Source organism: Thermobia domestica, chromosome 2 (assembly GCF_964235325.1).
Source record: "Thermobia domestica chromosome 2, izTheDome1.hap1.1, whole genome shotgun sequence".
In the NCBI taxonomy this organism is placed as follows: domain Eukaryota; kingdom Metazoa; phylum Arthropoda; class Insecta; order Zygentoma; family Lepismatidae; genus Thermobia; species Thermobia domestica.
In genome coordinates, this window is record NC_137455.1 from 54,729,823 (window position 1) to 54,756,768 (window position 26,946).

Here is a 26,946-nt window from a genome sequence, read left to right on the forward strand (position 1 = left end):
AGTTGTGGTTAAGTAAAATAAGAAATGTCAAAGCTTCAACTTGTGTGCATTTCTTCAAGTCTCATTATATTTCTAGTATAAAAGAGCACAGTGATTAACCCTTCGAGTACAAAGATTCGGTCAATCTGAGCCAGATGACATTTACTTTTTAAGAATTTCACTATATATATATATATATATATATATATATATATATATATATATATAGATAGATAGATAGATAGATATAGATATATATGTTTAAAAAATCCGCTGTGGTATATTATTATAGTATGCCTCCTTCAACATTCGTTTTTACTTTTACACATTATTTCACAAAACCTAGTATATAAAATATAGGAAGAAACACAAATATTCTCAAAAGTGAACGATATTCCGTAAGTTTGCATGCAAAGACACTATATCAGCGAACCGTTACACTAGGACTCTCATGGATAATCAGAATGGAATATGTGTATCTGTTTCTTCATGATATAGATATATATAAAAGAGATCTCTTACTTATATGTTCGTATTTTTAACTGTGAAATATTATTTCAAAAACTGTTTGAAAAAAGAGAGGGTACATTAAAACTTACGCATCTTATGTCCACACTAAATCTGTAAATGTTTATTTACTTGCATAGAGATATTGTATATAACATGTATTATAATTATTGTATAATATGTATGTAACATGTACTATAATACATGATACAATGAGGCATTGTCCTGTTTATTGTGCATCCGAAAAAATCCAGTGCACCGAACTATACGTATTTTTGTAAAAAAATAAAAAATAAAATAAATAAATAAAAATACCTGGGTTAAAATGATCCAGTTTTGGTATTTTGCGTGAAGTTTTTACCTTCGTACTCGAAGGATTAAAACGGAAAAAAAAAATCAAATATTAAAATTTGAGGAATGTTAGTAATCGAAGTTACTGCAGTCATTTTCATTCGACTAAATACATTTGTTAGTGGACTGAAATATGTCATATGTGAAAAAATGAGTCAGAAATAATGTTTATTTAATTGTTGTTAATCACCATCGTGCGATATCGGTTAGTGCTTATGACGCATAGTATTTAGGTACAAAGTAAATTTTATTGAGGACTATGTTAAGAAAAGTAATGTTATTCGAGCGAATATAATCAATAGGATCTAGTTAAACAGACAATATTAGTTTTCTCAAAAAGCCATGTATTCAAAAAGGTAACTTTGGACAGAACTTCTGCAGAAACGCCCAAAAACAGATCATTTTGGATGCCTTTGGTGTATTTTTTTAATGAATATAAAATATGCACCCTATTAAATCAAGAAACATTAAATACTATCCAACTCCGCTCAAGTACCACGATGAATCCCATCACTAGAAATACGAAGAGTCCGTGTACTCTAGTCGATTGTTGGAGTCTTAAAAAAATGTTTAGAAGAAAATGAACCATATATATCATATAAGAGAATATGTGAAATCAATATTGATAGATCTGAATCAATATTGATATTCTCTAAGTCCCCGACACACCAAATCCTTCTTACTCGTAACTGGTTACTCCTGCGCCTTAACTCTCTATAGTAATGGTCTGCCTTTGCTTGGTAAAATTCTCAGGTTCCCACACTTCGCGGCTGACCACGAAACAAACGTCCACGTCAGAGAATACTTAGTACAGGTGAAATGTCGCTCATAGAATTAAGAATTTAGACGACAGTTTAGTTATATATATATATAGTGTGTGTGTGTTCATATAGTTAATATTTTTGCCCCAAAACACTTCATCTGCACACCTACGGCGACAAGCAGGGTTGGCAAAAACCATGGTTTTTATGAAAAAAAAAAAAAAAACGGTCTTTTTGGTTTAAACCAGGTTTATTTGGTTTAAATAATTTGCTCTATATATTCATACCATATATGGACAGAAATAAGTTTGTCTCGCCTTGATGTTATTATGCAACAGCCAGGTTATGCTGGAAGGAGTCACATAAGCTTAAAGCGGAATAAAAACTGCTTCTCGAGTTACATCCGAGAGAAATTGTACTCCATTTGATCTCGGAACCAGGACTAATTGGCCACAAATGCGATACGTCTGCCGACTCACTCACGAAGGAATCCTGATAAAAATACGTTGTACTGATCTTTACTTGCTTCTTAATATAACTGTCAAGAGTCATTTGAGAAGGACAAAAAGATAAACAGTTGCACAAGTGAAACCATTATACAGAATACATATTGACAATTTCAAAGTACTGCGGAGTACAGAAGAACTAATTTAGTTCAAGTTAGTTAACAGCAACTTTTATTGGTCCAAATTCAAGAAATACACCGACTTAATTTGCATATTAGTAAGAAAAGTGAATAAAGATACGAATTATTTGAGTCCACTTTGGCTCAGACTCATTTATACATAAATAAATACCAAAGAGACTTCTCATTTCACTAAATGTCTCTCGTGGGGTCTGACCCCCCTTCCCCCACACACAAAAAGTACGGCATTTCGATGTATTTTATCAATAGTAAACATTGAAACGAAACAATATTTAGAATTTTTCTTTGATTGCAATTACATAACAATAATAACAACTACAAAAAAATCACAAAACAAACATTTATAAACTTATATTAAAAAAAAAAGGTGCTTTTGTAGTATAATCTTTTTAGTAATGAATGGGGAATTTAGGTCTGAATATAATACGAATAATACATGGGAGTGAAACGTGATAACCCAAAAATGTGTGTTCATCAAGATTTTATAAACACTTACACTTTTACGAACATTCTTCGTTTTTTGGTTTAAACCAGTTGTTTTTTTTGAAAAAATCAGCTGGTTTAAACCAGCCAACCCTGGCGACAAGTTGTGAAATAAATGTTAATGACACAAGAAAAATCTTAATTTGAAGGAAAAATTTTTCTACCTGCTACTATTGTACATTCCCATTGTAAATCTGTGCATGGCTAAGCGTAAAAAATGAAAGTACAGTCGCAAAATCATATTCTAAAATAGATAATCACTTTTACTTAGAAAGTCTTATATTTCTATCAATTTCTCTGTGCCGACAGCTCGTCAATCTGCACAATGTTGAAATAAATATCAACCTCGGTATAATGTATTTATCCATAAATATAATATTACACATAGTATTCACATCCAATACCCTACATAAATTTATCTATGGTGGTTTAAGTAACAATAGCAGTAATCAATGACTCATGTTCGGCACCCTAACTCTCTTTGTTATTTACCTTTCGCCGCCACCTCTTCCTGGTTGGCCAGGAAGCAAATTCCTTCGTAAAAGCATACCCATCACTGAAACGTTGCTAAGACTTCTTAAGGCATTACAAAAAGCAATTTATGCAAAGAAAACAATACATTTGTACTAATTATACGCTGGCACCAGTATTCCCATCCATAAGAGAAAAAATGGGAAGTTGCTGATACAATAAGCTTTCGAAGAGAGATGGTCGTGCAGATTAAGAATAGACCACCATACTTACTATGGCTACAAAATGCTACATTTTCGCCAAACTTATACCTTAATACCTTAAAACGACATGTTCTATTAGCGACCTAAATTTCGCTAAACATACTTGCATAAGGAGGTGTGTTTCGCAGCTCACAAAAAGGTGTAGAAGCAAAGCTACACGATTAGTAAACAGGGTGAGGTTCGCGAAGGCGCTACTTAAACTATATTAGGCAATTGGATATTAGGTGATAAATTGTTTTCGGTGCAAATTTATTGTACGGATCCATATATAAATTCGTCGCATATCTACTTCTTTTTCTACCTTAGACAATCATTTATGGTGTGCGGTCTTGCATATTTGTGGATGACATTTAGTTTTATCCCCCAAATCCATCGGCAGTCCCGGAGCCGGTACTGTAACTTATAGTGAGCAGTTATAAACGAATTTGTTTATGTGCATACCCACCATCGCTGACGAGCCTGCTCCCTACGGTCGCATCACTTCGTCGCTCGGGCCACCCTGCTACGCTCTTGCAGTGAATTGGTTCAATAGCATTCGTGGTTTTAGTAGTCACATAGCATAAGTCGGTTCGTGTTTTATGCACTGTAGTTTTAATGACATATGTCCACACTGTATTTATACTCTGAAGCCCTTATCCTAAAGTGAGGGCTTCAGAGTTGAGTTGATTTTAGTTTAGCGTCCCTTTCAGCAGCGAGGCTATATGAGACGTGGACCTACTGATTAACGTGGAATCCGAACCACATGAGCTCCCGCCAGGAAAAAGTGAGGGCTTCAGAGTACGTAGCCACACGATAAGAACTATTGTGCAAAGGATGGTAACTAAAATATGCTAATGGCCACTAAAGAGCATCAATGCTATCAAACTGAGTCATGGCAGGAGCGCAGCAGTCGCCCGAGCAATAGCGAGGGGTTATGTCCGTAGAGAGCAAGCACGTCAGCGAAGGTGGGATACATAGCAACATAAACAAGAATAGCGCAAAACACAGTATACGGCATAAAATTACTTACCTTATGCGTCGAATTATGTGTTTATTTCTACGTTATAGGTAGTATCACGATATGTTTTTATTGCTTGCATTATTGGGTTACATACTACTAATATATCCTGTCACTACATAATACTGCCGAGCGAGCGTTAGTGAGTGAAGGCGGATTAGAGCTCCGCAGGGCAGGTTGTTTTGTTTTTCGTTTATGGGTACTGTAAGTGCCGGAACCGGTTCAGATGAATCGGTTGTTGTCACTGCCTTGCCTAAAGTAAAGACTTGCCTGTAAATTTCACAATTATGTAGCACCCTAACTCTCGAACATTTATTTCTATAGTTGTGCATCATGAGTTAGCACATTGACTTCAGATACTTCACTTTCTATGTTTTTTTTTTTTTTTTTTTACGTAATACGATATATTTTGATTAATTACACACTAGTTATTAAAATATTACTACGTATTGGTCTGTAAATTTTACAACTCTATGGATCCGTACAGTAAATCTGCACAGTGTTTTCTTATAAACGCTTCTATAGCAATCATGTTTACATTTTTGCACAAAAATGTTTCAAACTAGTACCGTAGATTTTATCTGTAAAATTCCCAAAGTTGTGCTATTCTCATTTCCATGAACCACAAGCTTGCACTTTCATAAACAATTTATAGTGGTCCCAAGATTGTACAACTGCACGATCAAATTTACAGGTTTTACTGTAGTTAGTATGACACACAGGTAAATAAGTCGATCCCTTTGTGTGCAAAAGTACTCAGAACTGTCATGAAGACAATAAGCCTAATGATGCATGCAAAGTATGATTCATGACGCTAAAATATTGATTAGGCAGAAATTTTCAGGCCTAAATATTCTTAATTACGTATAAACCAAATTTTATTTTAAGAATGGAACCACTACGCAACAATTACAGGAACTTCATCATCGATATAATATATATTGTATTGTAGAAATACGATATGTGGATTTCTTCCTCTTAAGGAATATACATTAAATTTTCACGTTTTCAAAATATCAATAACAAATATATTGTACAGAAATTATTTAACAGATTTTCATTGTATTATGTCAGTATTCACAATGACGAAAACACGACACTTTCAATACAAAACAGACCTCTTCAGAGATATTTATTTTACTGAAATAAAATAAATACTATAAATAAGCTACATTACATACCTTAGGTAAATGCAATCTTTACTTTCTTGGTGTATACACTCTACTTTAACAATATATAAACAAGAAACTTCAACAATAATCACGTGAAAATTTGTAAAATCTTACACAGGACCAACTTTACGCCACAAAATATGGCAGATCGCGGAAGGTTGTCATTACATGGCGAAACTAATCCATACACAAATGATTATCTGATTTCTACTGCAATGGAATACTATATTTGACGTAAGTATATTTAACTTTAGCTTTTGTTTCTATTTATCAGACCTACTTATTACATTTTAGTTAAATATATAAATGAAATATATTAATCGATTACATACTCTCACACAGCTGATTGAGAAGATAAATTCCATAGACACTTGACTAATGCGAGAGCCAGTGTCGTAATACCTATGTCTAATTAGTCTGCTGTAATTCTCGTAATGACTAACTCAACGTAACACGTTAACAGTATTACGACCTGATATTCTCAATCGCCACGTAATTTAGCGTGCAAGTTAAAAAATAATTTCGTTGTTGCTAAACACCTATCCTTACTACCTGACTTCAGTACCATTAATGATTTCAGATTTTCCTTTGGGGGATTTAAGTAGGCTACGCGCTATACAGGGGTGAAAAGTAGTACTGCGAAAATACTACTAACCCACATTCAAGGGCGCCGATCCTGGGGGCGACCCCCCAAACCTCATGTAGGCCCCGGTATTTTTATGACTATGAATTTTTATATGTATTTTTTCTTGTTATATGTATGTTTTTATATGAGTGCCCCCCCCAAAAAAATACAGAGAAATCGGCGCCCTTGCCCACATTGAGTACTATTGGAAAATTGACCCCGGGGGAATTTCCTCTCCGGACAATCCACTAAAATCATCACTGTTCAGTACCGTACACAAGAATCTACTACGAGGTGTTCTATGTCGGCTCCAGGGGTATGAGATAGTATGGTAGTACTGTACCTCTGTTGTTTCATGGACGACGGGGCAGCCTTAAGGCAGAACATAGATGGAAAAATTATGTGCAGAAACTAGTGCACAGAAATGTACATATTTTGGATTGTATTGATATATTCAAATCGTACAGCTTTCATGGGTTGCTTCTTTTGTAAACTCAGCTGTTAACACGTTCAGCCCGACATCTGATAGTAATGAAGAAGCTATGCTTTTTGAAAATCCTGACGTGAGCTACCGGTGGCACATCCCATTCTTCCTTCAGTGTATTCAAAATATTGTATTCAATATATACACTTAACGCAGTGCAATAACATCTGTAACACTGTTCTACTTTTCTAACTAAACACCCAGGACCTTATGCAGAGTCGTTCTGACGCGTGATTAGTGCCAAACTAAAGAGTTCGACTAAGATATGTTTCTTGCAGTAGTCAGGCCTTTAGTATGACGCTAATCATATGCCAAAATGACTCTGAAAAAGCGGCCAAAGGCAACTTATAGTCACGAATAAAGATCGTGTACTATAGGTGGCGCACGTTAGGATGAATGTGTTAACTTAGTAACATGCTGCTTATAGAATAACATATATGGTAAAATTTTGGAAAGGAGGCAAAAAGCAATGATTCAGTGGTAATACTCAGGCCCTATATATACATTGTGTGCCTCTGTGCTCTAAATAATTTGCTGCCCCAAAAACACCCAATATTAGAGTTAAATTCATAGTTTTTGGGGTAGCTGAGATGAATAGTGACGGTTTTAATCTAATTCAACTTCCACTTCCCAGGTAAGGGGCGAGATTTTATATGTAATCAAAAATGACAGATATTAGTGTTCAATTCATAGTTTTCGAGGTTGCTGGGTTTAACGGTATGTTTTCATGATGTTTAAGTTAATTCTCACCTCTTAGGGAAGGATGACTTTTTAAAAATAATAAGATAAGCTATCTAATTAGCAATTACTTTAAATAGAGCGAATTAAACATAAACCACCTTTTGCAGATTGATACACTACACTCCAGTAAATACTATTCATCAGGCATTCGACAAGTCCATACACGCCCATCAGAGTGCCAGATAATGTATCGTGATTCACCACTCCAGATTACGTTCTTTCACCGCTCCGAAGTCCAATTCGGGTGGTCTTTGCACCATTGCAAATGTCTCCACTTATTTGTGCGTGTGATTAGAGGCTTTCTGGCGACACCACGACAATGGAAAGCAATTATTGTCACCTCTCGGCGGACAGTCCTGTCACTGACCTGTGTACCTGAGCTTAGACAAAAGTGCTCTTCAACTTCTAACAAAAATGTCTGCTTATTGTTTTGCAAAACACGGATCTGGGCTCAGTGGTAGAGCGTTCACCTCTAGTGCTTGGGGTCCCGGGTTCGATCCCAGCTCCCGCCAAGTGAACTTTGTGGTGGACAAACACCGTGGGTTTTCTCGGGGTTCTCCCGTTTCCTCCCACTTTCTTCATTCCACCATTTCACTCATCTCTCATCATCACCGTCTCCTTTAGCCTAACCGTGGGACGTAAAACTCAAAGATTTCATTTCATTTTTTCAATTATATTGAGCTCAATTCAATGTGCAACTAACAGCACCGCACATGGACAATCCATTGCCGTGAGATTGACACGAGCCAAGCAAAATTATCTCGTTATTCACGCAGCATAGCAGTGTAGTCGAGCATAGTCTGATGCCGCCGAAGCTGAACAGATTCTCAGAGGAGTTCATTGTGGTCCTCTCCGATGCTAAGTTCACGGCGTCGCGCATCGTAGAAATATGTAAAGTGCGTAATTTTCGTGTAGGTCGTGCCGCTGTGAATCTTATTACGGAAATACGCGGCACAGAATCCTGAGACTACCACACCGACGCAAGCAGCTAGAACGTTTCCCAAGAAGATTCATGATTATGGCCAGTTTTTTCCTACAGGGCAGTGTTCGTAATTTAAGGGAATTTTCCTAATCTAAGGGAATTTTGTAGGTAAATTTAACAAAAAAAGTAAAAAGGGAATACGTCGATAAAAACGTGGAAATCCACAGAAATTTTCATGCAATATGAATGCTTAAAGTTTTCTTTGTTTTTTCAGAAATAAACCAATACAATAACAATAGTGTGTCTGTTCAGAGTAGCATAATTTTGACTGGGTGTTCACTGAGTGTTTGGTGTGAAGAAAAAAGTGAATGATAAAGTGAAAACATAGAAGCAAAAAGAAAGTCAATAAAACAAATGTGGTTGGCACTTCCTTTCATATAGCTAAATTAATCTTATCACTTAACTTCTGTCATAGGAATTCGACACTCAACAAACTAGGATAAAAATTGATAAGAAAGGGAAAATTTTGAGTAATTTGAGGGAAGTTTTCTTATGGAAACCTACGAACACTGGTACAGGGCCAATTGCATCCTCAAAAGGTAGAGCAAAACGTCAAAATCAATGCTGCATACTACCAGACTAATGTCCTGACTGAAATGTGCCAGCATAAAATCCCAGCATTGCACGGACAAGACGTGAACCGCGTTGAACTTCACCAATACAAGGCATTCAGCTACACATCGAAAATATCGCTAGAATTCTATCGCCGTATGAAACAGGAAACTGGAATTGTGGTAATTCACTTCTCTCACAACTCTGTCAACAGCCCAGAGAGCCCAATGGACCATTGTGCTTTCGGGCTCCTGAAGCAGCGCTTGTCCCATGGTCGAGTCCACACCGTTCCTGGCCTATGGAAAACCTGTAAAGAAGAATGGGATGCAATACTCATGCTCCAATTGCACCACAGTCTCCTGCAATGGAAACTCCGATCCCGGGCAATAGTCAATAGGGGTGACCTGCAGATCAAACAGAACCGGTGGTGGAAACGCGTTTACTAAGTAAGAGGCATATTCAATATAACTGAATCAACCTCTGTACATCATCGATATGAAAAATATATTGCACATCTGTCAAATTATTTATTGCATTCTCTTGAAGCAAGAAGTTCTCTTGTGTTTTTTTAAATAAACTTTCATATAATGAGATCTGCTAGCATGTACCAAACACAAAAATACGCCTATGGTTATAAACATTTCACAAAATACCATAGCATACGAATGCATTGGATATATCGCCTGTTAAAAGAATCTGCACTTTGTACGAGGTGTGACACATACATACACACACACACACACAAAACGAATCTAAGTGTGTAACGGAAAAAAAAGAGTGGAGTTGGCAACCACTGTTTTGGTGGCGTCATCCTACACACCACCTCTATCCATGTGGCCAGTTTCGATCTAATCGATCACGCCAGTTGGAAGTACTGCGTCATTGAGTGGACACGTGCAACTGCATTCTGCCGGAAAAATGTCTAATGTAAAAGCCGAACAGTGAATCAACATCAAGTTTCTTGAGAAACGTAAGAAATCAGACATGGAAACATTTCAAATGTTAACCGAGGCTTATGGAGATGAAACGTTGTCGATGCAGTGGAAGTCTCCAGGATCCCCAAGACCCAAAAAAGCACGCGTGTGAAAATTAAAATTCAAGCCAACGTTGTCTTCTTCGACGTTAATGGAATTGTAATGATTGAGTGGGTTCCTAATGATCAGACTGTTAAGGATGGGTTCCTAGTGATGGATGGCTGTTGCACCAGGACAACGTACCCGCTCACACAGCCCTATCTGTCAGGCAGCTTCTGACCAGCAAAAATATTACTGTGATGGGCATCCTCCTTATTCACCTGATTTGGCTCCATGCGAATTTCTTATTTCCTAAAGTTAAATCTTGCTTAAATGTAACCCATTTTACCTCACTTGAAGAGGTTCAGGCTAAAACGGAGAATCTCCTGTAGGACCTTCCAAAAACCTTGTTCCAGAAGTTACCAGCAATGGAAGCACCGAATGCAAAAGTGTGTGAATGCTGAAGGGGACTACTTTGAAGGTGATAATGTCACGGAGAACTGATTCTGTAAGTACAATGATTTATTGGACCAGTCTCTTTTTTTTTTTTTTTTTTTTTTTTTTTTTTTTGTCGCATCTCGTATAATACTATTGAAATAAGTTTTACAATAGCTAGGTCTATTTAGACCTATATAATGTTAAGTTTGATGTGTATGTAAAACAATGCTTAGGGCATATAATTTAGCATATATAGAATTGTAACTATGCATGTACTGTATATATATATATATATATATATATATATATATATATATATATATATATATATATATATATATATATATATATATACTCTTGCATTTTCTCTCTGAATACTAAATTATATTGTTGGATTATAGTATAACCTATAACTTTAAAAACATATTATTAATATTTAATAATAATAATAATAATAAACGAACCAATGTCACAGCAGTCAGTGTTTTGCCACTCCCATATCCATCTCCCTGAGTGCATCACAAATTTTAATTCGTGCAAGTAAACAAAATATTCATATTCGACGCTCCCATGTATAGTATTTCATGATTCTATGATCAATAGATCCAAGAAAACACAAAAACATTACAAACTCTTATTCTCCTTTTCTGTTGAATTTCCAAAAATTCGATGTGACAAAAAAAAAAAAAAAAAAAATCCGCTCCAAGTGATGACCTCTGATTACAAGTTGTCGATAAACCTTTTTCATCTTATTTCTTCTTTCGTAACGATGTAACATATAAAATGACTTATCATATTTATATACGTAGAAGAAAATTCTCCAATCTAATTTCTTATTAAATATCGGCTTCTAACTCAATTTATTCATAGGAAAAAGTTATGCAATAATACCAATTACTCAAAACTGCAATTACACCGTACAAATGGTAAACATCCACGTTTTTTTATCAGTCAATATAATAAGCATACATCATATGATAAATCTCAACAAAAAAGCACACAAAAAATCAAAACATATCTACATGATTAGTTAATATGTTAAAAGTAATTTGTCATGGTGTCTGCATACAAGAGACACATTTGACTCAAGGTTAGTATGCAACGTTGTCGGATTATGATATATTTTATGTCGTAAATCACGGATATTACGAGAAATAGCAAAACTAGTTGATACACTATATCCTACATCATTATAATACTTCATTTACGAGACTTTATATACTACTCATAAATAAAGTATTATAATGTAAGATAGAGTCCATGTATCTATCTATCTATCCATATATATATATATATATATATATATATATATATATATATATATATATATATATATATATATATATATATATATATATATATATATATATATATATATATATATATATATATATATACAGCGGCGGCGATTGGACGTTAAAAGTGGGAGGGCAAGACATGCTCTGAATATTTATATATCAGTGTTACTTTCCCTGGTTGCTTCTAACACTTTGCTCGATGAAAGGTTGTATAACTAATAGGATACTATATTTTTCAGTTAAAATACCGTATATCGTATTTCATATTTTAAGTAAATTGACAAGAGCGACGAAGTAGGTACTAGCCCTTTGTACTCTTAAACAAAGGTGTAAGAAAAGATTTGATTTCTTGCTCATGAACATCTTAAAATTATGTCTGGAAAATTGTTATCAGATTATTTAATAACAAATTTGCAAAACAAATAAATAGAAAGCATAATATTTATCATAGTAATGAATAATGTTTTATTTTTTGCAAAAGTTATATTGAAACTGGTGATTAATGAACAACTTATATTTTTAACTAACTGAAATACCCATTCTTCTTATGGATCAGATAAAATATCTATGTAAACAAACTGAACAACAAAAGAAAATAATCAGTCATTTTCTACTACCTTTACATGTCACGGTAAACTCTCCCCCTGAGACCCCCTGGATCGAATTTTGAAAAAATGCTTCGTCCTGGTCTGGGGCTATGACCAAGGAAGGTACCCCTGACCAAAATTTGGTAACTCTCGGTGCACTCGTCTGGTCCCCAGGCAGCACACAGACAGATTCCCACATGCTATTAAATATATGTTATTACTCTTAGAAAATGAAAGGCAGTAATTACTACAAGCATATCTACGACATTGAAAGAAATACGCAGTTGCAATATTAATTGCTTTTAAAACGCAATTCCTGTAGCTTTTTTTTTTAAACTCCGCGGGAAAACAAAATGACCAATACGTACTCACGCAATAGCTCATGCCAAATATTATATGACTCCATTTTTTTCTATGAACCAGTAATACATACAAAACTTTACATTTCCAAATTAAATTATATACATTAAGGGTTATTTTTTAAAAAAGTGAGGGGGCAACTGCCCCACTAATCGCCGCCCATGTATATATATATATATATATATATATATATATATATATATATATATATATATATATATATATATATATATATATATATATATATATATATATATATAAGGTGTTTCAAAACAACACCGACAACGTTTGGGAGGTGATTCCTGACACCAAGATAAGACAGAAACTATAGATCAACGTGGGTGCACAAATGCTTCCTTTCGGAGTTATAGTCTGCCGAAAACAGGAAAAAATGAACTTTAGAAATCCAAAACTATGGGACTTACTGTACTCGGGACAAGACTTCACTTAGAAACTAATATGTGCCCTATCCAAAATTACTTGTTTCTAAATCCTAAGGTACTCATGCAACAAGTTTTATAGAGGGAATTAGGCTCCGGACTAATAATCTGCAGTACTCACCAACTATCTCTGTAAAAATTGTTGCAGAAGTACTGCAGGATTGTGAAACTTGGATAATTAGATAGCATACATACTATTCTGTTTCACATAAGCTGATAGGAAAAAGAAGAAGTTTTCCCCCCACCACGCTTAAGTACAGGTGAATGTTGGTATTCCGTCTTCCACCTTCAGCCCCTGCACACGGAGGTATAGAGTGTATCTAAATATGTCTAGACCTAAATAATGAATTACAACTTTCATAATAACACTACGTATTTTAAAGCACTTAATTACATTTACCTACATTAGTGAGTAAGTAGCACATGTGTCATTATAATGGAAATTTTATTGAACAGTTGTATTGTTTATTTTCTTTCTTTTTTGGCAGTCGGGGTTGTGATATAATGTTGGAATAGCCAGGGATGGGTGTCCATAAAGACGTCCATAGTACGTTCGCCTTAGACCTATTTTTACATTCGTCAATAAACAGACCAATTTCAACGTCCACAGGACGTACACAAGTGGTCGTACACCGTATATCCGTAAGAGGATATCAATAGTACGTCCGCCATGGACCTACTTATACAGTCGTCAATAATACTAATTCGAACATCCATTGGACATCCACAAATCATCGCACACTGTATATCAGTAAGAGAATGTTAATAGTGCGCCCGTCTTGGACATATTTACACATTCGTCAATAATCGGACCAATTCGAACGTCCACAGGACGTACATAAATGGTCGTACAGTATACATCAGTAAGAGATATCGTGATCTAGTATCCAAACCTAAGTTACTTCAAATGTGTGCGGCCCCGTCCGTCTCAGTTGCGCGATTACTATTGTAGAGTTCTCCAAAATTTGGCTCTTTATGGTACTATAATGTCGATAGTTAGCAACACTGAATAATAAGTGTGATATTTTAATCTTTCGTTTTACATGTAGATTTGAAATATATAATAACTTTAAATATTTCATTTTTTCGAATCTCAAATGTCGTAATAGATATGGGATGGCATAGTATCTCCACCAACTTGTTTCATGGCTCCAGAACCGAGTACCTTGTTTTTCTCTAAATTGTGATAAAAGTAGAATAAGACGGGCCCTGCATCTTTACTTTTTACCCAGATTCTTCTGTTGTACAATCGTTTTTCCGCATATCTTTATGAACCATAAGATAAATGTGCAGGGTATCCTACTTCTATTCTACCGGCTAAGGCGGTGTGAGCAGTGCCGGATTCGATTCCCGGTGGGGGCACTCGGTCGAAAACGTGTAAAAACCTTTTTCAGGCCAGCCATCCTCAATGAGGTTTTCCTCATTCTCATCAGGCAAATCCAGGAGTGGTACCTAAAGCCTGTGACCAATGACATCTTGGTATTTCAGCTAAACGAAAAAAACGCAAGCTCTGGCGCGACGTTGCCGATTGCTAAGGGGTGTGGCTATGGCTAAGCAGACAAACTACAGCGCGATCAGGTGGCAGGGGATAGACGGTGGATGTGTACAAAATAAACGTGGCAATACCGCTGGCCTCTCATTTGCTAGCAACATTTAAAGGGAGCTTAGAGCGCCGCCTTCAAATGCCAATATGTTTGTCACACCGTTTAATATAGGCCACTTCCTTCATCCCCCAATCTTTTCTTCCTTCTCTTTCCTCGGATTTCGTGATCCCTGAGGGACGTCATCCCTCATTCGTAGGGATGCGCACGAGTCGAGCCGAGACAGAATTTTCCTGAGAAAATTCGAGTCGAGACACAGCTCTTCCAATAGAAAAATAAACGTTTTTCGATTCTAGACATCACTTTTACAGCACATTTTCGAGACAGACAGCCTCAAATCTTGTCTCGTGCGCATCCCTACTCATTCATGACGAGCTAACATGGCCATAGATGCTGAAAGCCCAGAAATTTCAATCTTAAATCCTAAAATCTACTAGCTAAGGGCCGTATTCATAGATGATACCTCTCAAAATCTTTTCTTGGGTAAAACCTAATCTTTGATAAAAATTCCCATCTTGAGACAATTCTTATTCATAAGCATGATTTGATATTTTCTTAGCGAAAACTTGCTATTCATGTCTTGTAAAAAAAAAAAAAAAAAAAAAAAAAAAAAAAAAATCCGGTTGTCAACTTTGACTATGAATTAGCTAGATCGAAAGCTTGTCTTAAGAAATGTTTATAAATAAGATCAAAATTCATTTGTATCAAGATCTCTGCGAAAACTATCTCAAAATCTTGCCTGAGTGGGATTATGAAACAGCAATTCACTTCTCAAGGCAGACTTTGATTTAAAAAAAAAAAAAAAATCATTAAGGTGCATCACGTACGGCTCTAAGACACCGGTTTTGCTTCGTGAAAACATTATTGGTTACTATGGTTAGCCTGCGAAAATAATGCAATTTTCGCAAACAGCAACGGCGGTTCAGTGGTATAGTTTTTATTTCTGGTATGTGAAGTCCCTTGGTTCGATCCACGGCCAAGTAAGTTTGTGTAAGTTCGTATTCGTGGGTTGTCTCGGGGTACTCCCCGTTACCTCCCATATTCTTCTTAGTCTACAAATTCTTCCATCATCACTCACTTGGCTTAATCATAGGTCTCCTTACCCAAAAGGACATCATAACCGGACGTTAAGTTGAAAGATTTCGTTTCATTTTATTTCGCAAACAGCATTTTACAATAAAAATGTTTTTCTACAATAAGCTATTGTAATAATTTGAACTTTTTTTTTACTTAGGAAGTAATTAAACAAGCAACCAAAAAGAGAGAGAGAGAGAGAAAGAAAGGAAAAGAAAAAATCCGAGAGAAGTTATTCATACCAAACCATGAGATTTTGTGGTGGGCATCCTGTGGATTTTCTTGAGTTCTTTCGCTTCTTCCCACTTTTTTTTTTTTCATTCCATCAAGGTTTTTTTTTAATGATTATTTACTTGTATTAATCCGTGTTTTCTTTTTGCTTGAAAGCACAATATGCGACATTAACTAACTAACTAACTAACTCTATGGCCTATGGAACCCGGAGGTTCAATGCCGCGTTCACAAAAGCTCTCCACTGACTTCTATCCTTAGCTAACTGCATCCAGTTTCTACTTTGTATTCCAATCTCTGCGAGATCAATCTTAATATTGTCCTCCCATCTGCGCCTAGGTCTTCCTAATGGTCGTTTTCCGATTGGTTTTCCAGGCAAGACTTTGAAAGCGTTTTTACTTTCTTCCATTCTAGCTACATGACCCGCCCACCTAAGCCTCCTAGACTTGACGACCCTGACAATGTTGGATAAACTACGTATATAACTTATGTAGTTCCTCGTTATGAAGTTTCCGCCATTCCCCATTCCCGTTCCTATTCGTATGCGACATTAAATAGGTATTTTATTTCATTTTTATAATATTCAGGTAGTATTTCCCCAGTTCTCACATAGCCTGTGCCTCGTAGCTGAGTGAATAGCACTCTTGCTTTCCTTGCGAAAGATTCTGGTTCGATTCACGACAAGAGTACACATGATTCACATTCCCCATTGAACTAGTATAGATCTTATTCATCTATATCTTATAGCATTCAACGTTATTAATGCTGAAATAGAACATCGAAATTAAAGCGCCAACCGATTATCCAAATATTTGTTTACATTAAACACGTAGAATACACAGTGCAGTGTGTAGTCCAATTAGTATAATGCAATGCAACACAACAAATCGATATGCTAGAGGCAATTGACATTACGTAACAAGTACTCATTCCACAGACTACTACTACTACGCGGTGTGATGGACGCTTGTGACACTGTATGTAAGAGTAACCAATTTTTTTCATATTCAGATCGTGTATTAAATAAATATGCATAACTTACTTATCAAAAAGTCTGCGATGTGGCAACGCTGCTCTTTACTTTGAGGCTGGTCTTGGTGACGTAACATAAGATCGTACATTGGACCGTCGAAGGTTATTATAAATGCGCTCCTTCCAGAGTTCTGTCTACTTGTAAAGATTCAATACTCACAGTCGCACACTACACTTCCGTGATCACCGAAACTTCACCATGAGATTAGGAACTGTTGTCCCAAACTTTTCTGCCGATACAACTCAAGGACGTATTAAGTTCTACGACTGGCAGGGCGATTCGTAAGTACCAGAGAAAGTATTCCAAAAAGAAAAAGAGAGAGACGGGAGATTTAAAAAATATATATTTCCATGAAGTTCTAATGTTTGGAAACTAGGTCAGCGCTTTGCCTTAGAGGTAGTTGGTTAGAAATCAGATTGATTGCAGAGAAAGCAGTTCTTTGAACCTCTAAATAAGTGCTATGTTGATGAATAAAAGTGTAGTGAACGATCCAATCCAGGCGGTGAATGGTTTTTGATTTGGGGACATTCGCGCTGTCTGTATTGTTATATATTTGTCCGGAAGTATAGTATTTGTTTTATCTGTATAGTGTATTTTTTTTTCTCATTAGTCGCAAGATAATATGCTTGTTTTCATTTTAAAAGATAATAACACACATCGATACCGTTGTCTAGTGTGTTTGGGTATACAAAACTCTTAATTCTGTCTGGAACTTGGTTCCATTTGTTTGAATAGTGTTATATTGAAGTTCTTACAGAGTTTCTAACTTAAATCCCTTTGTGTTTTATTTATTTATTTTTTATTTATTTTGTAAGTTATTCAATAACAATAAACAGCATGATCAGTTTAGAAAGGAGAAATTGCTTGATAGGTCTGTATCCAAGGGAGGCATAAGGCCGGCCTCCTAAATTTTTGATGCCCCCCTAAAATCTGCACGGTAGGTTTGCAGATGAAATAATATGGTGATGAACTATGATATAACGGAACGGCCCCCCTTAACTTCTACCGCCCCTCCCTACATTTTTGGGCTGGTTACGAGCCTGTTGCTAGCTATTAAGTTAAGTACTAATGCGCAGTCCGCTGTTGTTTCTTTATTGAAGTTTAGCGTTCTTCTTTAGCACCGAGGCTGTATGAGACATGAATCTACAATTTAAGGTGGAATTCGAACCACTGTAATCCCTCTCTACTAGGAAGTTTCAAAGCTCTCTACTAGGAATCGAACCTGGACCTGGACCACATTAGACTAGTGGAAAAAGCATTTCTAATATATTGTGTAGTTTAGTGTCTTTTCGTAGCCCAGACGGTTATAGTTAAGGAGCCGTACTTCCCATTTAGGGAAGGACGAGAAACACCATACTTTCAGGAATTATTCATTGACAATCTAGGATGTTAAAAAGTAGGTAATAGACTGAGTTCTTGCCCTTGTACTTAGGGTGTTTAGGTAGTGCAACAGTAATATGTGTCCTCCTGCACGGGAGATGAGAAGTAGCTGTTCATTACTATTACCCTAACTTTTAAGACCCAGTATTTGTCTTAAGGGGACACGGTGGCTTAGTGATAGAGCGTTCACTTCTGGTCCCTGGTTCGATCCAGGCTGTGTTTGTGATTAACAACATTGTAGCCTTAGGTTTTCTGGAGATTCTCATATTTCCTTTCATACTAATATTAATCATTCATCCCCTTTCGCCAAAATATGACCGTGGGACGTAAGACTAAAAATTCCATTTCTTATGTTTCTGGTCCATACGGAAATATATGGAACAATAAATTACTTAATACCATTTTGTAGCTACTGGATGGTTTATTTCCTGAAATCAGGATATTCTGTTATTTACAAAGATTAAAGAAAGTAGTGAGAACTTAGGCCTAATAATTAGATCGTCTTTATTTTCACAAATTTCAGAGTAAGAAATTTTGAAAACTGAGGCCACCTTGTTTTGAAGTAGGTACCCTAATTTATTACACTTAGATATACTCAAACCGAGTTCTTCCGATTGATCCAGAAGTTCATTTGTAATCATCCACACGTTTGTCGTCCGTCTCCGTTTACCTATTATTCAGAGCATAACATAGGAATTTGTGTGTAAAATCAAGACGATAAAACTAACTCGACGCAGTCTTTTAGTAAGCTGGAAGTAGTAAAACGCCACAAACTTCAAGGTCCAGACTATCCCTTGTAAAATTGAATGCTTTGCGTCTTTAACCCCTCTATGGCCAGCGAGGGGGAGTACGGTGGGTCAGTGGTAGAGCGTTCGCTTCTGGTGCGTAAGGTCCCTGGCTCTATTCCAGATCGCACCTCGTGAGTTTTCTCGGGGTTCTCCAGTTTCCCCTCCACTTTATTCATTCCACTATTGCATTCATTTATCACCACCGTTTCCTTTAGCCTAGCCGGCATAACCGTGGGACGAAAAGTAAAAGTAAAAGATTTCATTTAATTTCTTTCCATGGTCAGCGTAAGATGTTCAATATTTAATTTCATTATGCTATTATTAATGTTATACTCGAATTTGGTTACTATTTACCAAAAGTTTTTACCCCGCAATATGACGACGGAATACTGAAAACATATATTTGAAACCAGACCCATGACCAAACCTGATTTTGTTCCCCCCCCCCGCAATTGGGAGATAAATTGTGCAGGGCTCGTTCTTAAGCAAATAATACCTAGTGTAGCCCCCTCATATTCTAATTCCCACCTAAATGGGGAAGTCTTCTGGAAGAAAGCATTTACCCCCTGGAATTTGGAGTTTCTAAGCTGCATTTTGGAATATAACTTGAACATTGAATTTCGGATGATCTGTAACCTTCATGCTTATTTCATGGTTATTTCCTTCTGCAATTACACATAAATCTATTTGGGGTGGGGGGAATTTTCATATGCAATCAGCATGGCCGGATTAACACTTTCAGAAGTCCTAAGAAATTGGTAGATTATTGATGTTTCCATTCAAAATAGAAACAATAACAAACTATATTTAAAATTTAATTTATCGAAATTAATCAAAACTCTCAGTAAGAGGGAAAGTAATGTTTATTTTTATATCTTTCCACTTTATTAGACTGCTAAACTATGCTATGCGTAAGTGTCTGAAGTATTATGAATCGGCTTCCTCCGTGTGTCGACAGGTATCAGAGCATAAACGGTTAGATATATCCAGATAAGATGTTTCCCAATTGATTCAGCTCCTAAGGATAGATTCCATCTCCTTCGTTAACCCACTATTCAAACTGAAAGTGGTTCAAATTAGTAATTTCCAATTTCAACGTTTATCGTTATAGAACGAAAACTGTAACAGGTAACGAGAAGTTGTTTTTGTAAACTACTTAGGTATAGCCTACAGCGTCTCAACGCAACGTATCACGAGTATCCCGAACATACCACCAAAACTGGAAATGGTTCAAATTCGGTTTTCTCGGAGTTTTCAGTTTCCTCCCACTTTTTTCATTCCACCATTTATCATCAGTCTCACCATCACAGTCTCCCTTAGCCTCGGTGCCTAATCGTAGGGTGGTAAACTAAAAAAAAGAAAAAAGGTCACATCCACGTCTCACATAACCATTGTGCTGAAAAAGGACCTCAACCAACTAAATGTAAAGCTCAAATTAAATTATTAGAATAAAATTTGCTATTCGCATATTTTAAACCTAAATTGTTCGCAAATTTATAATTAAAATTCGCAAAATCTTCAACATATTTTAAAAACCGATATAAATTATATAAGTAAAATAAAGAGTTTGTTTGTGTGTTTGTTTGTATATCTGTCTGTGTGCAACCTGGGGACCAAACGAGTGGACAGAGTTACCAAATTTAGGTCATAGGTACCTTGGTCCAGGTCTAGACCCGAAGCGTTTTTTTTTTTTTTTTTTTTTTAATTCGAATCACGGGGGGTCTCAGGCGGACTGTTTACCGGTGCATGTAAAAGTAGTAGAAAATGACCGATATTAGTGTCGAATTCAGTTTTCGCGGTTGCAGAGATCAATAGTGAAACTCCGATCGCATTCATCCCATTCGGCTGTTGGCCGGGGGTCACCGGAGGAGATACCGAGACATGTAAAAATAATACAAAATAACCGATATTAGTGTCAAATCCGTAGTTTTCGCGGTTGCTGAGATCAATGGTGACACTTCCATTAACAATGGCTTGCAAATTCAGCTACCATTGCATGCGGGCCGGGGATCACCGGGGGGAATACCGAGATATGTAGAAATAACACAAAATGACCGATATCAGTATATAATACATTAAATATTTTCTGTTAATAATACAATGTAAATACAGTAACAGATGTATAGATACTTGAACACTTTTTTTTTTCACTGTTTATTTCTTAAATCAAACAATGCTATCTACTGTTTCCCTTCCAAAAGATAATTTGCAGAAAAATAGTGCAACAAAAATTTCCTATGATCAAAGGTCGAGGTTATGTAATCAAAAGTCACTCAAAGAGGGCAAGGTCGTGGATGTAACTAGAAAACGAACATCTAGTTACTTTGCTTATCAAAATCCTGTAGGCAAGAACATACATTCATAAGATTGAAATTCCATTAATAATAGAAAATTAAGCTTGACGGAATGAAGTCACGGGTTTAGTAACCATGAAACATGAAACACTGGGAGATATTGGTAATGAAACTGTTGCACAAAGACTTCTTTTCAATTTTTATTTTATTGATTGAAGCTAGGGGACGAGTGGGGCCGTTGCTATCTTGCTATCTTGGACGCTGATAGCAAGAGGGGATAGATATGCCATTAGAAATTCTAAAATAATAATAATAATGATTGAGCCTAATTGCAATATAAATCCCAATACTTAAACTAAAATATATATGCCTATTCCAGAAGTTGCGGAGAATTTGAACTTTCTTCAGAAAGTGATTTGCTCCAATATAGCCTATCCTATATCATCTTAAAAACGTCATTAAAGCATTTTGTATCATGTACATGAATGAATGTTTCATAGGTTTATTGGACATCAAGTGTATGCCTCTTCTTAAGCGTTTATCCTGTCCATAACGTCCAATGTTCTTAAAAAAAAAAAAAAAAAAAAAAAAAAAAAAAAAAAAAAAACTATTTGCCAATATAAATACAGTCTGTTTCAAAACAAAACAGACAACGTTTGGGAGGCGATTCCTGACAGAAAGATAAGACGAAAAGTATAGACCAACCTGGGTGCACAAATGCTTGCTTTCGAACCGCGAACCACGGTGGCCTGCCGTCGAAAATTTGGCGGGTCGATGGCGGATTAACGCCGCTGTACTTTTACGAAATTACACGAATGCCACAATCTTACCGCCATGGCGGTAATAAGGCGTATCCGCCATTTCTCCTCGTTTGAATCGCTAGTGCCGGCTTGAAACCGCCAGTACTGCCATTAAACAGCCACATGGCCACTTCGTAACCCCAGTGCCGCCATTAACCCGCCACATGGGCTCTTTTCTGCCGTCTTTAATCCTCTACTCTCAATTTTGCCAACAAATTATTGCATTGGTATCTATATCCTGAAAGTTCTATAGCAATGCATAGCTAAAACACAAAATAACTACAGCTTTAGTGTACTTGTATGTTAATTTAACACCAAAGACATGGCCTTCCGAGTATATCAGAAGTAACTAGTAATTGTCAGTGAGAATTTTAAGTTGAATTTTATTGTTTGCAACGAGCAAAGCTTTACGCAGTATATTTGACTTTTTTGTCACGTAACGAATAACGTAACATGTTCTGCTGTAATCGGCCACGAAAATAGTTCTGTAAGCCTATGAACCGTCTGACAACAGTTACATGTGTAGCAGTGCTTCCACCTGTTGTTCGTATGTCCTAATACATAAAAAACATATAAGAACAGGTGGCAGAACAGTTCTTACCAGATGTTAGAGTTTTCATCATCATTCAGCGGTCATTCGTAAAAAAGTCTCTATAACCCCGCCTGGCGGAAAAATGACAACTGCCATCTAACTTTACGACGACGATAGCTGCTTCGCTTCCGCTTCGGTGGCTTTCCGCTTGGAACCGAAAGCGGAACGATGACAGCAGTCCTTTTTCCTTCATTTGGCGGCTATCCGCCAAAAGGCGACGGTGGACCGATGACAGTTGGCGGCATTTTGCACACGGGGTTATTTAGTAACTAGTATGTACCCTATTCAAATATCAGTTTCAGAATACTGCCGTACTTCCGCAACAACTTTTATAAAGGAAGTTGGTGAGTACTTCAAATTGCTATACCTGTAGCCAAACTGTCTCTATAAAAATTGTTGTGTGTGTACCTTAGGATCTGAAACCTGTATTTTTGGATAGCGCACATGTTAGTTCTCAAGTATTGAGGCGAAAGCATGGATCTACAGGTTAACATGGAATCTAAACCACATGTGCTCCAACATGTTCTAGATATTATATACGTTCTAGATCCTCTTTAATTATGCTCACAAGATTTATAGAGAATCATATGCATGTATTTATACATGTAAGTAGCAAATCCCAATGCGAAGAACGGACGCGACGGGGAGAAATGAAATGAAATGAAATTTTTGAGTTTTACGTCCCACGGTTATGCCGGTTAGGCTAAAGGAGACGGTGATGATGAGTAATGAATGAAATGGTGGAATGAAGAAAGTGGGAGGAAACGGGAGAACCCCGAGAAAACCCACGCACATGGTGTTTGTCCACCACAAAGTTCACTTGGCGGGGGCTGGTATCGAACCCAGGACCCCAAGCACCAGAGGTGAACGCTCTACGACTGAGCCACCGCGGCCCCAACGGGACGGGGAGAAAAAATGAAACATGTGTTTAATTATTTACAATGAAAAGTTTAAACATCAAATTGCATATCTCTCTCTCTCTCTCTCTCTCTCTTTAACCGAGATGTAGACATATTGCTATAACACTCTTCTCCCTTCCTTTTACTTCGAATTTTCAAACTTCCTTTCTTAGTCGTACGTTAGTCACAACTCCTTTATAGGGACTATCTAAATTTCGAGCTTCTATCTTAAGCAGTTTGACCAAGGCATTGATTAGCCATTCATTCAGTCAGGAACTCTTCTTATAAATATTCAATTACTGTTCGTGCTCCAGACAAGCATTAAGAACTGTGATGTAACGTACTAACAAGTGGCAGATTTTGATTTACGAAGAAACTAAAAAAAAAGTGAAAGAAATTACTGTGTAACCAGTGATTAGTGATTACGTAATTATGAGTTCTGTCATCATATGTAGTGAAAGCCGCTCGAGACAACCGCAATCTGAAAACGTTGATCAGTAGATCGTAACACGAAACAAGAAAACTCTTTGAAAGTTACTCCTATTTCCTGATTGTCATTGTGCGTACACCATCAAACCACGACATTGGTTTTTATATAGTTTTTTTTTAGTCTTTTCTAAGCCAACCAATGACTAACGTTTAGTTTTTTTTCTCTTTGAATAATGAACAGATTTTAAAGTAAAGGAAAACGTTACATGGATACAAGACGTTACAATGTGAGAATGTCATTCACATTTCGAATCTGATAATCCAGATTTAAGGTAAGTTTACGTCGATAAATCAGCCACTTGCTAAGGATGGACTCAGTACCTGTGTAACGGTCAAATAATACCCTAGCAAATTATTATCCTGGTGGTGAGGGTAGGGGTAAGAGTTACCCGGTAAAATTATTTATTATTTATTTGCCATCAACACAACAGGCATAAGCCCAATTATAGTGTTGGTGTATTACATAATACATTTACAATAGTTTTCTTAAACATAGTCCATATTGCAGATGTCAATTTTTTTATGTTTGATACATATTTTGTTATAAGTAGAACACATTCTCCAAATTGGTGATTTTAATAATACGTTGGTCCTTGCTTTTCTTGCAATAAAACAGACCAGAGTTATGACGGAAACAATGTTGGTACAAATATTATCATGAAAATATTACCTCACAATGTTAATAAAGTATACTGTTGATAGGTGGGTAAAAACTGACCAGGAAAAAATGACTTCACACGAAAAAATGTAATAATATCCCGGGCAAATTGTACCCCCTAGGTAAATTTTATTAAACTACTGTTAGCACTACTCCAAAGATAGGTAAATATTCGGATTTAATGTTTTGCCGCCCTTTGGCCGAAAGGTGTTTGCCCGCTCTTCCTCCGACGTAGAAAATTTTAACACAATAGAAAATAAATAAATAAATAATAAAAAATAAAAGAAACTTATGCGTAATTTTGTTTCGACGCTTTTCTATAAATTTTAATAAATTTTTATTTCCAAATAACGATTTGCATTTTAATGTACGTTTTTGAAAATAACAGAGAATAAGTAGTTTTGTTTTACAATGTAAACTAGTGCAATAATAATAATAATAATAATAATAATAATAATAATAATAATAATAATAATAATAATAATAATAATAATAATAATAATAATAATAAATTCTTTTTGAACAGGGGTGGACTAATCATTAAACAAAATAAGCACGTGATTAGGGCATCAAGGGGATGGATGGAGCACCACAGAAATTTTCCATAGTCGAATTTACCATAGTTCATTGGGCATATGATTCAATGCTGCAAATGTGGTTCAGATCTCTCGTTAAGCTGTAGTTCCAAGTCTCATATAGCCTCGCTGCTGAACAGGATGCTAAACTCAAGTCAAATCCTATCAAAATACAATGTAGAATTCATTTTACTTAATTGTATGTTAGCATTACAAGAAATGTTTATTAATATTTTTTGAAGTTTGGTGGTGAGCGTGATAATAAACAAAATACTGGAATAAGGAAAGTGGGAGAAACGGGAGAACTCCGAGAAAACCCATACACACGATGTTTGTCCATCACAAATCCCACTTGAGATGATCTGGGATCAAACAAGAGACCCTGCGCACCAGAGATGAGGACTTTTATCACTGTGCCATCTCGGCCGCTAATAATAATTTGTAAATAATTGAGGGCTGGGAGGGAAAGTGAAAGACTTGTATATATAGATAATTTCCATTTTTTTTCTGAAATTCCAAACTTAATGTGTGATACACAATTAACTTTAATTTCATTCTCTCTTTCTTTCTCTCGGACTAATTTTCAGTCTAAGAGAACTTCAAAACCATAGTTTGAGAAATCCTGTCCTAACCTAGTACTTTTTTCTAGCTTTTACGGTGCTTTTTCCGTTATTTAGTTGAAAATAACATGGAAAAAGAACCCTAAAAATATAAAATTTTTAGACATTTTAAATAGAAGTTAGCTATGTACCAGTGCTTATTTGTAATGCAAGAAATGCATTCGTGCAAAGATAGTAAAACAACTGAAAACAAGCTCTTAAATTGCATTAAGAATTAGACGTTGATCGTTTAAAATAAGTTTCGAGATAGTTACTAGAACCGCTTATCCCATGGTTGGGAGCTAATTTGAATACAATTTCACTTGTCTATGCCGCAAAAATAGGTAAGAGACGAAAAATCAATAAGAAATAGAAAGTTGTTAAATCAGATTATGTTGACGTTCATAGTTGAGTATATCAAAGCGGTTTTAAAGTTGATGTTATGCCACATATGCACAGTGATATCCAAGGTGCAGAAATTTTCAGTTGATTATTGCTGACCCCAAATAAGCACATTTATTCTAAATGGTTCTTTCTTAAGGTTGTAATACAGGAGAGTACTATATTCGCTATAACCTTTCATTCATATGCGTAATCATTCTTTTTCTCTCCTCTAAAATTACTACAAAATCATTCACATTACAGTAGAGTTATTGATTGTATATACAAGGGGGTGCTGATAAAGATTAAACCTTACCAAGAAAAGATTGAGCTAGGAAGCTTAAACTCCCTCACTATTCCACATATTCCCCAGTAAGTCAATGCATTTACATCTGTCCTGTA

General features: G+C 36.1%; 2 protein-coding genes across 3 annotated transcripts in view; one reads left to right on the plus strand and one right to left on the minus strand.

Moving 5' to 3' along the window:
- Nucleotides 1–17,231, minus strand: part of Rab14 (RAS oncogene family member Rab14) — a gene marked incomplete in the record, with an annotated part of 55,281 nt that extends 38,050 nt beyond the window's left edge. Inside the window, 1 exon segment of the mRNA XM_081741542.1 lies at nt 17,099–17,231. Within this exon segment, the coding sequence (XP_081597668.1) occupies nt 17,099–17,177 (79 nt within the window).
- Nucleotides 17,232–17,237: 6 nt separating this feature from the next.
- LOC145672314 (peroxiredoxin-6-like) overlaps nt 17,238–26,946 on the plus strand; it is a 44,919-nt gene continuing 35,210 nt past the window's right edge. For both annotated transcript variants that reach the window (XM_081741544.1, XM_081741543.1), the window contains exon 1: nt 17,238–17,370. In XM_081741544.1, coding sequence (XP_081597670.1) covers nt 17,288–17,370 — 83 coding nt within the window. In that variant the 5' untranslated portion in view covers nt 17,238–17,287. The remainder of the gene's footprint in view (nt 17,371–26,946) is intronic.